This window comes from Salmo trutta, chromosome 29 (assembly GCF_901001165.1).
Source record: "Salmo trutta chromosome 29, fSalTru1.1, whole genome shotgun sequence".
NCBI classification, from domain to species: Eukaryota; Metazoa; Chordata; class Actinopteri; order Salmoniformes; family Salmonidae; genus Salmo; species Salmo trutta.
The window spans coordinates 30,877,176-30,895,087 of record NC_042985.1 but is presented as its reverse complement, the minus strand read 5'-3'; the positions used below and the strand labels follow the sequence as shown (position 1 = coordinate 30,895,087).

At 45.6% G+C, this 17,912-nt stretch overlaps 1 protein-coding gene across 11 annotated transcripts in view; it reads left to right on the top strand.

Moving 5' to 3' along the window:
* Positions 1-17,912, top strand: part of LOC115167370 (ankyrin repeat domain-containing protein 11-like) — a 138,059-nt gene that overhangs the window by 103,784 nt on the left and 16,363 nt on the right. For 10 of the 11 annotated variants that reach the window (XM_029721754.1, XM_029721746.1, XM_029721748.1 and 7 more), the window contains 5 exons: positions 9,528-9,660; positions 15,731-15,904; positions 16,947-17,147; positions 17,515-17,657; positions 17,746-17,893. In XM_029721754.1, coding sequence (XP_029577614.1) covers positions 9,528-9,660; positions 15,731-15,904; positions 16,947-17,147; positions 17,515-17,657; positions 17,746-17,893 — 799 coding nt within the window. The remainder of the gene's footprint in view (positions 1-9,527; positions 9,661-15,730; positions 15,905-16,946; positions 17,148-17,514; positions 17,658-17,745; positions 17,894-17,912) is intronic. The other variant, XM_029721752.1, reaches the window with a different exon arrangement.

The following is a 17,912-nucleotide window of genomic DNA, read 5'->3' as shown; positions in this document are numbered from 1 at the left end:
TAGCCGCAGGCAGAACAGTTGAAACTGGAGCAGCAGCATGGCCAGGTGGACTGGGGACAGCAAGGAGTCATCATGCCAGGTAGTCCCGAGGCGTGGTCCTAGGGCTCAGGTCCTCCGAGAGAAAGAAAGAGAGAATTAGAGAGAGCATATTTAAATTCACACAGGACACCGGATAAGACAAGAGAATACTCCAGATGAAACTGAAATCATTTCCCAGGAGTGGATTCTAATGAACAGAGCTGTTAATTAGATGTGAACAGAGTTGTAATGGTAACGTAATAACAGGTGTCATTTCCTGTGTTATTGTTTCTCCACATGGTTGTGATACTAGGGATTAGGTAGTAATTTCAGTGGTGTTTTCCCCTAGGTAGTGGGGAGAGCTGTCCCTTCAAATGGCAGCTAAAGCCAGCCTGTGTTTTTGTGGATGTGTGGCTGTTCATGCTGGCAACAGTGAGCTTAGACGCAGAATGATGACATCGTGGTTCAGCAGCGAAACCAGAGGTACAGCTTACACGCGTGTCGGCTATGTACAGCCTTCCGCACAGAATTGCATCAGACTCTGGGAGGGAGAGGAGGAGCGAGAGCATTGCTAGGAGACCAGTAAACACGGTTTCTCATGAAGGCAGCCTTGAAGCAGTGGCTCACAGCTGTCTTTTAATTCAGCTCTTTTCTCTGTGTGTTGCAGCAAGACTAGCTCTGCCTAGCGCTAACGCCTCTGTCTGTCTTGACATGTTTTTTTGTGTAGGTGTGTGCCTGTGTCAGCTGTCTGTATACTGTGTACTGTCTTTCTGTTTGGAAATTCCTCCTACATGTAGACCTATGTATATTGTCTCTCGTTCCCTCCCTCCCTCTCGCTGGTGTACAGAGTTACTGCTAAGCCCAGCTCTAAGCAGCAGGAAGAGCTTTCTGTGTGTCTACGCTCTTCTGTAAGGGTGACATCATAGTCTCATGACTGTAGGAGGGCTGGGGGCTGGGACTTGCCAGGGCGGGCTGCAGAGCGTGCCACTGTGCAGTGTGCAGCAGTGGGAACTAGCCTGAGAAAGAGTGAGCGTTCTGCTACATGCCACCTTTTTATCTGTCCTGATCGGGTCCTGCATCGCAGCTCTGTGGTAAACAGCCACCTACACAGAGCTCTTTAATTAGCCTTCCTTACCACAGTCAGCACCCGGCCAACAACTCAGCTGCTCTGGCCCTCCTTTAAATCTAGTGGTTAGAAAAACAGGCATTACATAAGGTTTTATTTGTTTTATAATCATTTGAGATGTTTTTAATTATAGCAATCATTCAAATCTGAGTTCAGAGTTCTTTTAACTTTGACTACAAACTTAAATCATCAAGTTGCAGTTTACTAGCCTGATATTTGAATATATAAGCAGGATATTGCATAGAGGAGAGATCTATTTTCCTGTCTTTGGAACTCTGTACACTGAAATCTTTGCGCTTCTTAGAGCTAAATGGGAGTGTTTGAGAGCAGACAGGCCCGAGCAGACCTACATGGCCCTTCAACAGCAATCTTTTGAGGGAGAGGCACCACTGTGCTGTATAGACAGAACGTCCGCCGGAGGGAAGGGGTTATTCTGCCCTTGAATTACGTTCCCATGCTGACGGAGGGAAGGGGTTATTCTGCCCTTGAATTACGTTCCCATGCAAAACTAGACCGATAGCTAACAACTAAGTCTTCAATAAAACTCCCAAGGCGTGACTTTTCTTGAATGAATATATTGAAAATGTTTATGTTGTGAAACTGCAAAATACAGAAAAGAATATACTTTAGTATTCAATTCTCAAAGAAAATACAAAGCACGTGCCAAGGTATCATGCATCTGGCATGACGCCAACCATATAGCTAATTGTTACTTATATGGTAATTGGCTAACTCCTTTCATTACTCTAATAATGTACAACCATCTCTGTAGAATAACAAAGCATATTACACTAGAAACAGTAACAAAACTTCAGTATTGTATGTTTTACAATTCGTTTACATGACGCACGAGCAAAGTAATACAGCTGACGGCATACATGAAAACCATTGCAATTTGTGTGAGTAAATACAACCAACCAACATTGATATGTAAACAATTCTATCAATAACAAGATTATCATCACTAGCTAAATGCTTGAATCGAACTTACAAACAAATATTTTCCGAGGCTGAAGCGTGACAAGAAATAGCTACACTGAAAGACCTGCACCGTAGCGTTGTTTTTAGCTGCTTCTCTGAGTGCAGAACCAATTCTCTACTTCCTGTTTGCGTACAGTCTTTCTAAGTACCAGAAAGCTCCACTAGGGGGCGAATAACACCATGGAACACAATGAAAATCCATCTTAACCATTGTAATAACAGGATGGCAGCACACTCCCTGCCTGGTGTAATGAAATTGTGCCACTATGAAATAAAACATGTATTAAGAAACAAATCATGTCCTTTTTATTTTTATGTTTTGTCTCTAGGATGCTTCAGAAAGAACAACAACAATCTCTGAGAATGGTCTCAGAAACACCTTAACAGCTCCTTGCTTGACAATTTTTAGTTCAACTTTCCTAACCTTTTTGTCATTACTGGTAAAGGTTTTGACCACAAGCCCGACATTTCTGTGCACCTGACTGTCTTCCAATAAGAAAACATATGCTACTTTTACATTTGGCTTTTCTGCTGTCCATTTTCTGCGTCCCTGCAGCTGGTGTTGTCCGCGCCGTCATGAAAGGATCTGGCAACATGAATGAGTCGTACTGTGGCTCGATTGAGAGCTTTCCAGCTTGAGAACCTCTCAAAGCAATGAGAGCTGAGTTGAGCTCCAGAAACCTTAGTGGCGAAGACAGTGACGTCTGGTCGCATCTCTGTATCTGCGTGAGTCTCTACAAGGTCAAAATTGGTGGACTCAGGCTCACTTGAGTTTGCTTGGGTCAGGAAAGGTGGACCTGAGAACCAACTGGTGTGCTTTAAGAGCGCAGCTAGTATGGGCCTGGTTGCATGATCTGCTGGATTGCTGTCAGTGTTTACATAACACCACTGATCTGGATGGGTAGACTTCCTGATGCGAGTTAGCCTATTGGCAACAAAGACATGGAATCTTTTGGTGACATTGTGGATGTAACCCAGAACTATCTTACGGTCTGTGTAGAACTTGGCTGCATTTACATCAATGTCAATTTCGTCTCTGATCAGTTCATACATCTCAACAGCTAGCACAGCCACACACAGTTCTAGGCGTGGGATAGTGTAGGCCGGGCGAGGGGCCAATTTTGATTTCCCCATGACAAATCCAACATGGCATTGACCTTCCGAGTCAATAACTCTCAGGTAGGCTACCGTTCCTATGGCTACTGTAGAGGCATCCGAGAAGATGTGTAGCTCTCTTCTTTGAGTGGTAGACAAAGAGACTGGGATGTAGGTCTGCTGAATATACACATGTTCCAACTCCATCAAAGATTCCTTCCACATTTTCCACTCCTTTTCTTTTTCTGTGGGAAGAGGGGCATCCCACTCACTCTGATCAGAAGAGAGTTCTCTGATTAAGGCTTTACCTTGCATTGTTATTGGAGCCACGAACCCAAGGGGGTCATAAAGACTATTCACTGTGGACAGGATGCCTCTCCGCGTAAAAGGCTTCTCAGTGTGGGACACCTGGAATGAGAAGCTGTCTGTTTCCAGGTTCCAGGAAAGTCCCAGACTCTGTTGAAAGGGGAGAGGATCCACTCCTAGGTTCAGATCTTTTAAGTCTTTTGCACGGTCCTCCATAGGGAAGGCTTCCATAACTGTTTTGCTATTGGATGCAATCTTGTGTAGTTTAATGTTGGACTCCGCTAACATTGCTTGTGTTTCTCTTAAAAATGTTGATAGCTTCTTCTGTAGTAGCTACTGATGTCAGCCCATCATCGACGTAGAAGTTCCTCACTACATATTGCTTGGGTTCTGACCCGTGTTCCTTCTCACCCTGTAGAGCTGCTCGTCTCATGCAGTAGATGGCTACGGCTGGTGAGGGGCTGTTCCCAAATACATGGACTTTCATCCTGTACTCAGTTATGTTTCTATCTGGATTGTTGTCTTCATACCAGAGAAACCTTAAGTAATCTCTGTGATCCTCACGTACACGAAAACATGAAAACATTTGTTGCACATCTGCCGTTAGTGCAATGCAATCCTTGCAGAAGCGCATTAGGACACCCAAGAGTGTGTTGTTTAAGTCTGGACCACTGAGCAGAAGTTCATTAGGTGACACGCCTTGACACTTAGCACTGGAGTCAAACACTACTCTTATTTGTTCAGGCTTTTGTGGATGCTAAACACCAAATATGGGCAGATACCAGCGTTCTTTGTCTCCCTCTAGTGGCGGAGAAGGTTCAGCTTGGTCGTTATCCAGCATCTTTTGCATGAAGTCAATAAAATTATGCTTCATGTCAGGCGTTTTGTCTAAAGTCCTGCGAAGTGATGTGAGATGGTTCATGGCCTGTTCCCTGTTATTAGGAAGGCGACGTCTAGTGGGGCGAAAGGGTAGTGGAGCCACCCAGTTGTTTCCATCATCCTGGAAAACCTGTTTGTCCATAATGTCCAAGAAGGCTTTGTCCTCCACTGATGGTGCTGGTTTATCATCGTTTTGTCGAACACGGAACATCCCAGGCTGTCTGTGTTCACAGTTGTGCTTGGATCTCTCGAGTGCACTGTAGAGGGAGAGATGTGTTTCTGAGCTACACTGTTGTAGTTCTCTTTTACCTGGATGATGTCAGGGCAAGGGCTCAGATAGGATGTGAGACCATTTTGAAGTATGTTTGTCCTGAACACGTTAACATTGGCTGGTCGGTGAGCCGTTCCCAGACAGACCTCACCCACGATGACCCACCCGAGGTCGAGTTGCTGTGCATAAGGAGTGTCGTGGGGCCCATTTATTTGCTCTCGTACCTTGTGTACCCTTAAGATGTCTCGTCCTAAGAGCAGGAGGATGGGAGCGTCTGGGTCCACAGCTGGAATTTTGTCCACCACTGGTTGCACATGGGGATGATGATACGCAATGTCGGGGAGAGAATCTCCATCCTATCATCTGGCATCATGTCACACTATCAGAGTAGGGAGAGTGAGCTGAATGTGTCCGTCTATAGACTCCACCATGAAGTTGACGGCTCTCCTGCCTGAAGTCTCTGTTACCCCAGAACAGGTCTTGATGGTGTATGGAGCAGAGTTGTCATTGATGTTGAAGAGATTGAGAAACTCTGTCTTGGCCAGAGATTTGTTGCTCTGTTCAAGCAATACATACATTTTGACAGCTTTCTCTCTTTTCCCAGCTGGATAAGCTTTGACTAGGCATATTTTTGAACATGATCTTGGATTGACTGCCTCACCACAGATCTCCGTACACTTTGAGGTGACAGATAGAAGAGCATCATCACCTTGCTCCCCGCCATGCTCTTTCTCTGCTGTAGCGGTGTCTGTATTTGAAGGGGCTGGACCTGGATGTAGAGCAGCAAGATGTCTGTCGCTGTTGCACTCAGAGCACTTGATTGACACCTTACAGTCTTTAGCTCTGTGCTGAGTTGACCCACAACATCGGAAACAAATGCCATTCTCTTTGAGATTTGCGCTCATCTAGAATTTTGTATCTAAACCCACGACACTTTAAGAGGATGAGGCTTGTTATGTATTGGGCAGTGATTAAACCTTTGTCTTACTGGGTTTGGTGGTCTGAGGGCTCTGATGACACATCTGTTTTGTATACAGTCACAGGTGTCTTGCTGCTGTACCTGGCAGGTTTCTCACCTTTCATAGACACCTGGTTAATTGAGGTGTAGAGGGTGAAACTGGGGTCGTTTCTAGTTTTCGCCTGGTTCCTGATGAATCTCGAGAAGAACCAGAATGGTGGGAATGCTACACGATAGTCCTCCTTGTATTTGGATCCCTGTGCTATCCATTTTTCTTGTAAACTGAAGGGAAGTTTCTCTACTATATCCCCCGAAATGTGTCCAGATAAGCGAGGCCTGGAAGGTACCCTTCTACTTTAGCACACTCCAGTTCGAGAATAATGTCACCTAGTTCTCTTAGTTTGTGGTAGTCTTTGTTAGCCAGTTTTGGAAAATCATCAATTTTCTTCAACAGTGCATTCTCGATCACTTCAGGTGTACCATAGCACTCTTCTAGTCGTTGCCAGACCATGTTAAGCCCTGCTGTTGCATTGAAAATATGGACAGATCTAATTCTCTTTGCTTGCTCAGACGACTCTGCCCCTAGCCACTTGGTAATTAGATCTAACTGTTCCCTGGCTGATAAATTCAAGTCTCTGGTCGCATTGAGAGAGGATGCTTTCCATGCCCAATAATTTTCAGGGCGATTATCAAACTTCAGGAGTCCGGAACTTGCCATCTCACGGCGTAGGAGGTACTTGATGAGGTCTGGTGCCACTTGTGACTCAGGGACGCTTTGTGTGTGTGACTGGAAGTGGGCTTGTTTTCCATTTCCACCATGCTGCTGTTCATTTCTTTTGAACGGAGAGTCTCTGCTCATGCTCTGTTTGCTACTTTCTGGATTATGGCATGTAGCTAGGTCAACACTAAGCTCTTGTTTCTCTACTTCAAATGGAAGTTCAGCAAAGTAGGGCCTAGCATGTTGTTGCACATACTCACAAGTACGTTGGACTGGACTTAAGGGCTGTGTCCCTGTGTCTAGTTCTTCACAAAGCTCTCTGCGTTCTGATTCTACAGCTTCTTTAAGGGCTGTAGCTTCAGCCAACGCAGCAGCAGCTGTTCTATCAAATTGGAGAACATAAACTTGCATCGTGGTCAGCTTTTTGCGTCATCACAGAAGCTTCCTTCTCAGCATAGGAGACTTGAGCAAGCGCTGCGTCCGCCTTGGCGCGTGCTTTGATGGCTGCAGAACTCACCGTTGAGGATCTGCTTGACTGTTTTGATGACCTTGATCTTGTAGACTGAGACTTGGTCCCAATGTGCTGAAGAGGCTCCTCCATCTCTTTCTGTTGAACACCTGGCTCTGGTTGTTGCATCGTAGATTGCTGGTCTTCCCTATGATGAGGTTTTGTTGGCTGATGAACGTAGAAACATAACCACCGTGTGCGGTTATTCTTGTGCTTGAGCCCGCCGTGATGTTTTTTCACTATTCTGTCTAGTTTTGCATGGGAACGCAATTCAAGGGCAGAATAGGGGTCTTCTGATGGGTTCCAGTTGCCGTGGACCACAGACCCCGGCGGTGTTACCGCTCCTTCCATTTCTCTCTTCCCATCTGGGACTGTCTGCATCTGCTCTGTGCTGCTCTGCTGCCGGAGCGCCGAGAGGAAATTCCATGGAAAAGTCACGCTCTGCAAATCCCCTAATCGCTGGAAGTTTCGGGGCAGACAGAAGCACGCTGCAGTGTAAAGCTTTGGGATACGCAGCTGCCGCCTGCCTGTCTCTCTTTGTGTCCCTCTATCAGTGTGTCCTGTCCTGGATGGGCTGTGTCCCTGTGTCTCTGTCTGTCCAGGCTCTACTCCCAGTGCTAAGGGAAGTCTCCAACATTAGGGTAAAGCTTGGCACTGATCTAGAGGAAGTTCTACAAATATCCTTCCACATTGTCCCTTTCATTTTAAAATACCGTTTTATTTTAATGAAAGAATATTCCTCCCAGCTAGTAGTGTACCCCATTTTGGCGGCAGGTAGCCTAGTGGTTAGAGCGTTGGGCTGGTAACTGAAAGGTTGCTATATCAAATCCCCGAGCTGACAATGTAAAAATCTGTTGTTCTGCCCCTGAACAAGGCCACTGTTCCTAGGCCGTCATTGTAAATAAGAATTTGTTCTTATTAACTGACTTGCCAAGTTAAATAAAGGTTAAATAAATACAATTAAAAAAAAATGATCATCTGTGTGTCTTTACTGTTATAAAGTCAGCAAAAAAAGAAACGTCCCTTTCTCAGGACCCTGTCTTTCAAAGACAATTCGTAAAAATCCAAATAACTTCACAGATCTTCATTGTAAAGGGTTTAAACACTGTTTCCCATTCTTGTTCAATGAACCATAAACAATTAATGAACATGCACCTGTGGAACGGTTGTTAAGACACTAACAGCTTACAGGCGGTAGGCAATTAAGGTCACAGTTATGAAAACTTAGGACACTATAGAGGCCTTTCTACTGACTCTGAAAAACACCAAAAGAAAGATGCCCAGGGTACCTGCTCATCTGCGTGAACGTGCCTTAGGCATGCTGCAAGGAGGCATGAGAACTGCAGATGTAGCCAGGGCAATAAATTGCAATGTCTGTACTGTGAGACGCCTAAGACGGCGCTACAGGGAGACAGGGCGGACAGCTGATCGTCCTCGCAGTGGCAGACCACGTGTAGCAACACCTGCACAGGATCGGTACATCCGAACATCACACCTGCGGGACAGGTACAGGATGGCAACAACAACTGTCCGAGTTACACCAGGAACGCACAATCCCTCCATCAGTGATCAGACACTCCGCAATAGGCTGAGAGAGGCTGGACTGAAGGCTTGTAGGCCTGTTGTAAGGCAGGTCCTCACCAGACATCCCCGACAACAACGTCACCTATTGGCACAAACCCGCCGTCGCTGGACCAGACAGGACTGGCAAAAAGTGCTCTTCACTGACGTTGCAGTTTTGTCTCACCAGGGGTGATGGTCGGATTCACGTTTATCGTCAAAGGAATGAGCGTTACACCGAGGCCTTTACTCTGGAGCGGGATCGATTTGGATGGGGTGGTCTGGGGTGGTATGTCACAGCATCATCGGACTGAGCTTGTTGTCATTGCAGGCAATCTCAACGTTGTGCGTTACAGGGAAGACATCCTCCTCCCTCATGTAGTACCCTTCCTGCAGGCTCATCCTGACATGACCCTCCAGCATGACAATGCCACCAGCCATACTGCTTGTTCTGTGCGTGATTTCTGTCATGGCCAGCGATGAGCCCGGATCTCAATCACATTGAGCACGTCTGGGACCTGTTGGATCGGAGGGTGAAGGCTAGGGCCATTCCCCCCAGAAATGTCTGTGAACTTGCAGGTGCCTTGGTGGAAGAGTGGGGTAACATCTCACAGCAAGAACCGGCAAATCTGGTGCAGTCCATGAGGAGACTGTATTATTGACTGTATGTTGTTTACTCCATGTGTAACTCTGTGTTGTTGTATGTTGTCGAACTGCTTTGCTTTATCTTGGTCAGGTCGCAATTGTAAATGAGAACTTGTTCTCAACTTGCCTACCTGGTTAAATAAAGGTGAAATAAAATGTTTTTAAAAAGATGCACTGCAGTACTTAATGCAGCTGGTGGCCACACCAGATACTGACTGTTACTTTTGATTTTGACCCCCCCCCCCCCCCCCTTGTTCAGGGACACATTATTCCATTTTAGTTAGTCACATGTCTGTGTAACTTGTTCAGTTTATGTCTGTTGTTGAATCTTATGTTCATACAAATATTTACACATGTGAAGTTTGCTGAAAATAAACGCAGTTGACAGTGAGAGGACGTTTCTTTTTTTGCTGAGTTTAGCTGTGCAATACGGTGTTCATATTTTCTTTTTTTCTTTTCCAGGATAAAGTATTGTCAAACAAGACTCCTAAATTGGACCGCAGCGATGGCGTCAAAGAGATGAAAGAGAAGGCATCCAAGAGGAAGCTACCCTTCACTGTTGGAGCCAATGGAGACCAGAAAGATTCTGACTCAGGTAAGACTGGAGGGGGAGGGGATGTGACATCACTTCCTCAGCCTGGCAGCCAGGAAGTGTAGTTTTGCATGCTGGAAGAATGAAATTATATTATATTTTATTGGTTGCATACACATATTTAGCAGCTGTTACTCGGGGTGTAGCGAAATGCTTGCGTTCAGAGCTCCAACAGTTAAGTAATATCTAAAAATACACACTAAAAAGTAAAAGAATGGAATTAAGAAATATAGAAATATTAGGACGAGCGATGTCGGAGTCCGGAGTATAACTTTGTGTGGATGGGATGTATAGTCAATATGGACAGTATATGGATAGAATATGTAGTATATCTGAAGAATAGTATATGTACAGCAATAGTTAAATCAGATATGCCTTGACTAGAATACAGTATATACATAGGAAGTGGGTAAAACGGTATGTAAACATGACTTAAAGTGACCAGTGTTCCATGACTATGTACATAGGGCAGAAGGCTCTAAGGTGCATGGTAGAGTAACCGGGTGGTAGCTGTCTTGTGAAAGTGACTGAAGTTCAGGCCAGGGTACTGGGTGGTAGCCAGCTAGCGGTGAATATTTAACAGCCTGATGACCTTGAGATAGAAGCAGTTTTCAGTCTCTCGGTCTCAGCTTTGATGCACCTGTACTGACCTGGCCTTCTAGATGGTAGCGGGGTGAACAGGCCGTGGCTCAGGTGACTGAGGTCCTTGATGAGTTTCTTGGCCTTCCTGTGACATCGGGTGCTGTAGGTGTCCTGGAGGGCAGGCAGTGTGCCCCCGGTGATGCGTTTGGCCGACCACACCACCCTCTGGAGGGCCCTGCGGTTGCGGACAGTACAGTTTCCGTACCAGGCAGTGATACAGCTCGACAAGATGCTCTCAATGGTGCTTCTATAAACGTTTATGAGGGTCTTATGTGCCAAGCTGAATTTCTTCAGCCTCCTGAGGTTGAAGAGGCACTGGGCTGAGAGGTGTGATGGAGGAGCTCCTGCAGGCGGTGTTTCTTTATAACCTCAAAGATGAACACCTCAAAGAAGGCTGTGTGCTTTGCTTAGCCGTGGTTTAACATGATTCAACTATCCATCATTGGGGAAAAAGAGGGAAAAAGTCACACGGAACATGGGCCAATTAAGCGAGGATTTGTCAATCACGAGGGCCTGAAAAGGTTTGGGGTGAGACACTGACTTGTGTTATTCTTTAATAAGATAGAAAGGGGGACCTACTGTTCCAACTTGTTTGGGCTTTGAGGATCTTGAAATGATTTGTTGATGATGGTCTGTAATAACATGTACGGTAATGGAACCCACATCTCTGTGTGCTGGGTTATTGGGTTGGTTTGAAATGCTGCTGTGAACTTCAGCTGTTATTTCTTTGGGTAATATGGAGTCCAAACCATTGTGTACATTTATTTTTTTTGTTTTGGTGACGTGTGTTGGCTTTTTGGCAGAAAACATTTGAAAATGGTATTTCTCTGTTTTGCAGAGATATTGGATATAGAATTAGTGTTCTCAGTGCAGCTTGAGTGACCAAATCAGGAGCGTAGTAAATTCCCCTGGTCATCACTGTTTAGTCACAGCTATAGTGGCTTGGTTTTGTATTTGTGTGTATGCTGGTGGTAGTGACCCTGTAACCTGTTAGCAGGCTGGCAGAGAAAGGCTGCCTCCCACCTCGGTTTCTCCCCTCCCCCTGTCTAGAACAGTGCTCTGATTGTCTATTGTCATGCGAATGTTAGGGTGGAGTCTCTGCCTCTACAGCTAGGCTGGATGTCTGTCAGTCTCTCACATTAACTAGACCATAATTCATACATTGGCTTTGCCTGTAATTTATACACTTTCGGGGTGGAAATGTCTTCGTGTTCCCTGCCTGTTATCCTTCTCAGTGTCTTTTCCATCCACATGTCTTAAACCTGGCTGTAAATGGAAAAATTCATTAATGGTTCATCCTTCATTGTGTTAGTTTTGTCTTCATGCCGCCTTATTTAACCCATACACACTGTAGAGTGTGTGTGTGTGTGTGTGTGTGTGTGTGCGCGTGTGGTTTCATGCACACACCCCTCTTCTGTTGTCTTGGCCTTGATAGCTAGTTCCTTTCATGCTGTGTTATTGTCTCTACCCTATGGAATTTGTTAAGTGCTTTACAGCCAGCCCTATCCCCTCCCCTGACGTTGATGGTGTCTTTCTGGTGATACTGTATCTCCCCTTGATATGGTGAGCTCTCCTTCTACGGCCCTACATTGTGGGGATAGAGTCTAGCCTGTGGCCCAGTAGGCCCGTGTATGGAGTGGTTGTGTGCCCCTTGGCCTGCTCCCTTGTGCCTGCAGAAAAGCCACAAGGATTCCAGTAGTGAACTTTGAGAATGTGGAGGGAAGTGCAGGCTGTACAGTCCTCTCCTAGTGGGCTGGGCTTCATATGACCCTCTGAAGGAGAGAGAGCCTTCACATTGCTCTACCCTCATCCTGAGTGGAAAGAAACAACACAGAGCGCGAGTGATGAAACAGAAACCTCCTTAATGACGTCATATCTATTTTCTCTCTCAATCTGCCTTGAGGTTATGGCCGTCAGTCCAGCGTGGCTCCTCTCCTACTCAGAAGGAACTGCAGGTCTATTGTTTTCACTGTGCTGCGGGGCTGCTGGGAGAATACACCCCTGTGCTTCCAGCTCCTCGCGCTAGTGTGCTGATGGAGAGTTCAGACTGAGGCTATGCTCAGTGTTTTTGCATGGGATCTGTAACACAACTTACCATAGTTGGCCTATGAGAGAGTGTTTTGAAGCTATAGCTTGAGGCAGCTAGTGTTGAATTTGTAGCATCATTTTGGCTTTTGAGAAATGTACAGCGTGACTACTTTTGATTTGTGTTCAGCTAGGAAAGATGAGCAAGTCAGACCCTTCACATCCGCTTATTATTTGGCTAGTTTTGAAACAGACAGAGGACACAGGGAGCTCATCGAACATGGACTAGGCTACATACTCCATTTGAAATGCGTAATTCATACAGTTGGTCATTTTGTAGACAGGGATTTACTGCATTCTGCATTTGTGTTGTCTTTGCACTCTCCAAACCCACACGATGACAGTGTTCCTACTCTGTGAGTTATCTAGGCCTAGTACTACCCTGTCAGTACATAAAGTGAAGTCCGTGTGTGTAGTGGAGCCTTATTTGAGTGCATAACATCCATTTCTATGGTTATAACAGGGCACTCGATCTCTGCTGAAGGTTTTCTCCCCGAGGCATCTGTTAGATGAATGATGTAGCTAATTGCAGTGATTGCTCTGTTATCTTGAAAACACCGGTTTTGACAGTTTACAAGACATTCTTCTAGAGATGGTAACTTATGTAGCAGATGATTGTTGTAACCTGTATTGGTGTAGAGCCCATCCACAGGCCTTGCAGCAGGGGTGTAGGAGTCATGGCCAGGACTGCTCAGCGAGGGGACTGCTCTGGATAAAGCTATGAGGAGCGGGAGACGGATAAGAGACAGTCATGAGTGCAGATCAGCTACTTGCAGGCTAGCACACACATCACCTTCACGATATGGCAGGAATACAGGATGCCTGTCTTATCAGCAGGTGCAGCAGGTGCTGCTTTCAGTAGGGACGGGGGTGGTGGGGCTGCTGGCTTGAGGTCTTCTCCACCACATCCCAAATCAGCCCTGTCTGCCTGCTGCACACCACTATTATTCAGATCCCTGGAGGGAGAAATGTTTTTGTAATGTTTCATCTCCCATCCTTTGGAAGATCCATGAATTATTCACTGTTACTTGACTTGAAATCAGATTTGGTCTGGGTTCAGTTGTTTTGGAGCTTGAGTCTCCACTGGGTGTATTAGATAGGCTAGTAGTTGCACTCTGTCTAGGCGTTCTGAAAAGGTTCCATTGTTTCTCCAGACTATCTTTGACCCCTTGTGTACTGTAGCCTACATCAGGATGGCCCAGTCTACTCTGTACTTGGTTGTGTGTGTGTGTGTGTGGTAGTAAGCGCTAGTAGTGTTCATGCTTTGTTTTCAGTTTCGATCTCAGTTTAAGAATGAAGCCAGAGTTGTGGCGCTAATATATTTACACATTGACCATGAGATCTCACCCTGCCTAGTCGCCCCACTTGTGCCTTCACAGTTGATTCCCATGTTCTACGTAATATAACACACAGGAAGGCCAGTTCTACATACACATTGCAGTAAAGAAAACAGAGCTCATCAGGTCTATCTCTAATAATAATAATCTCCCATGGTGCAGGAACCCCAACTCACAGAACTGCTCGGAATATATTCATAGTTGTCACTCAGAGAAAGACAGGCTGTTAGCATGTTTGATGTCCCAAGTGGAATGATAGAAATATGAGCTTGTCATCTTTGTTGTCCTATTGAATTTGGGGACACAACAAACGGACTAGGCCTACCTGGTTCCTCTGGTCGAGCTGGTTCTACCTGCCCATACTGTGGGAAGCTGATAGCAAAGTATCCACAATAGGCTAACACAATGGCATCATGGGCCAATTGTAACTTGACTGTTGTCTTGCTGTGGGCCCCGCCCCTGGCCTAGGTTGGCGTTCTTGGGAACAGTGAGGTAGCTTGGTCTCCCTCCAACTTTGCCATCAGATCTCTGAAGTTAAAGGAAAAATCCAAATTACATTGTAAACATAGGCCTTCTTTTGCCAGTGTATATATAGTCTTAAATGTTTCTTAACTATTTAATTGTTTAAATGGATGCAGCTACGGATGTCTATGGACTTTCATTGCATTTTCAGATGCCTCTGTCTTATTCCACATGGATTACAAGGATGGAATTGTGTGAGGCTCATCCTGCTGTTTTGTTTTTCCCATCTTCCCACTATCTCGTTTACATTGAAGATGCATCACACATGTTTGCATGCTACTAAGCCTACTCAATGCATGTCCAAAATCTGGTTGAATTTTTTTTTTGTAATTAGCAGCTTATGTAGTTTGATAGCAGCCCTTTTCAAGTACTGAATCGGGCTCGTTACTGACTGGGGCCCACTGTAAAGGCTTGGAAAAGCAACTGTAGCGTTTTCAGTCCTCGACATCCACCGCCTGAAACATCCACTGCTGTGGTTCATGCTGTTTAAGTCTGAATTAAAAGGAATGTGTCTAAATGGCACATTCCTTTCAGAATGTGTGTGTGTATCAGGGGTGGGGGTACATTAGACATAAGTATTCACAGATGTTAGTGAAAGTTCATCAGCTCTGACTATGGAAAATCTCTGGAAAGGGTTTTGTGACCGGAAGCGTGAGCTGCCATGTTTCCTACTCCTATTAATTCTGTTTGTGGCCTTGAGCGATCCTCTCTGTTGAGTGCTACAGCGAGCAGGCTTGTAGATCTCCCCTTTTGATTAGACGATGTGTGTTGTCTCTGTGGACGCAGTTGAAGGACATGTCCAATTGTTTTTATGGATGTCAGAATGTTTTGGAAGGTTCTTGAAGCTGACGCAGTTTGGGCTTGTTCAAACGTTGACAGAGCGTACCTCCAAATCGTACAGCAGTTGCACATGTAGAATGTTTATGTATTTGTGTCTCAATAGCAAAGTAAGACTGACATTGGCTGTGGGGATTTGATAATTCCTCATGACACTGAAAATAATTGATGGACGTGTCTTTGAAGAGCTTGCTGATTTTGTCCAGCAGCAAGTCGCCATTGTGATGACCTTGGCTCGGCCACATTGAAATGAACACCGGCCATTTAGTAATCACTGTCACTCCGCCAAGTCACACGCCCCCTGAGAGAGACGTAAACATCAGACTCCCTGCCTCTGGCAGCTGGGTTTAAATGCCCACCACCATCCGCTGCCTCAGAAGATGGATGTGGGCTAAACTGGACTAGAAGTTGGTAGGGGTTTCACCAAGAGTGTTCCTTAGAACTTCAGAGGACATTTATCTGACCTGTTGCCATGGAGATGTTGAGTGAGTGTTATCAATGACTGTTGTTGTGGTCAGAAATGAAATCACTTCAATTTGACTGCTGAAGTAAAAGCCGATTATAACCTGAGCAATTTGCTATCCTGTGTTTGTATGTGTGTCTGTGCTACCCATAGGCCTCACATTGTCCATTCCCCTCTCTCCTCGCAGAAAAGCAAGGTCCGGAACGGAAGCGCATTAAAAAGGAGCCCACCAACACCAGGAAGTCAGGCCTGCCGTTTGGGATGGGCATGCCAGGGATCCGGGCCGGGTACCCCCTCTCTGAGCGGCAGCAGGTGGCTCTTCTCATGCAGATGACGGCTGAAGAGTCAGTCAACAGTCCAGGTGCGCGTTTGTCATGGATGCCACGTCTCTGAGGGTTCAGCGGGGGGTGGTGTGAAGGGGGGGTGCTGTGTCCCCTGGTGCTTAGCGTCCCAGCCACACTTTTGCTCCATGCTTCATTAAAGAACAGACCACACTGCTTAATTAGAATTCAATTATACAAGATAACCCTCATCAATTTCCATTACTGCAGTGATGGGCCTCTGCTGTCTTAATCCAATGTTCTTTTCTGGGACTGGCTGTTTGTGGGGAGATTTTTGGGCTCTATAAGTTGGTGTCACATTCCTGTATGGTAAATTGTGCTGCTTTGTTTTAGGATGTAGCATTCAACCATGAGGGAAATGAAAGTAGCTTACCCCAGGGATTGAGTCTGAGGGGACTAATAGTGCCATATCAGATCTGGGCCAAACCACAGAATATCCAGACCCAGGCTTTTTGTTCATTTCATATCTGCTATCTGTTATTAGATAAATCAGATCTAGCATTTCCTCTTCAAGTGCTGTACTTATGTTCTGTCGTTAAAACATTGCGATTTAAACGTTTAGGAAACATAGGCTTTAGTAGGCTATATTTCCTCTTATTAAGTAATAGAGCTGATCTCTGTGGGTTAGTCGTCATGTTGTGCTTCTGATTTGGGTTATATGTTTCCTGCTTGTATTATTTGGCGGGTTGCTGCTGTTAAACAGCCGTGCCTGAGTTTGTGCCTTAAAGACAGAACCCAGACGAAGTGAGTTTCAAATGGCATTCAGGACCACGCTCTGCAAACTCAATAATGTAAATGTGGTTAAGGCTTTGGTTTAATCCACTAAATGTGATGAAATGAACTCAAGAAATTGGGAGTATTGGAGTTCTCCTTCTGATGTCTTGAGCAAGAGCGCCACCTACAGGCGATGGAGTTGTAACAATTGTTTTTCAATTAAATATTCTGCACTGTTACAGAATGGTACTGTAATATGTAGCCCTATGCTCATTTGGCTTATGTTTTTACTATAGAAATTAATCATACCAATTCTATTAAAACTCTGTTTTTGTCCTGTTCTTGTAGACACAACACCAAAGCATCAGTCACAGTCAAGTCTGGGCCAGAAGGGAACGCCAAACTCTGCATCTAAAACCAAAGACAAAGTAAATAAGAGAAATGAGAGGGGTGAGACGAGGCTGCACCGGTCAGCCATCCGCGGAGAGGCTCGCCGCATCAAGGAGCTCATCAGTGAGGGAGCTGACGTGAATGTAAAAGACTTTGCAGGTGAGTCGCTGCCACTGCAGGCTGGTGGTCATCTTACTTTCTCTGCTCCTCCTCCTCGCTCTCTCTGCTCCTCCTCCTCGCTCTCTCTGCTCCACCTCCTCGCTCTCTGCTCCTCCTCCTCGCTCTCTCTGCTCCTCCTCCTTGCTCTCTCGCTGCTGCTCCTCCTCCCCTCTCTCTCGATCTCTACCGCTTGCCTTTCACATCATATCTCCATACTTCTGTATTATATTTTATATTCATGAAAATAGTGGCACATTTCTAGCTTCTCTAGCAATCTAAAATGTTCAGAATTGAGTGCTGTAATAATTTTGAATCCTACGTTTGAGAAACATTAGAGCTGTTATTTAACTGTGTTTGGGATTCACAGGCTGGACTGCATTGCATGAAGCGTGCAACCGAGGCTACTACGACGTGGCCAAGCAGCTGCTGGCAGCCGGTGCAGAGGTCAACACCAAGGGCCTGGATGACGACACCCCTCTGCATGACGCATCAAACAACGGGCACTTCAAGGTAACTTCAGTAACGTTTGCGATTGCTCATGTAGATAGCCAACGGCCGTGTTTAGGACTGAGACAAATGTTTCGATGTTTCTTTGTAGGTGGTAAAGTTGCTTTTAAGGTATGGAGGGGACCCTCGACAAAGCAACAGAAGGGGTGAAACCGCGTTGAAGGTTGCTAACTCCCCAACGATGCTCAATCTGTTGCTTGGAAAAGGCACGTATACCTCCAGTGAGGAGAGCTCGTCAGGTGTGTGACATTTTATACC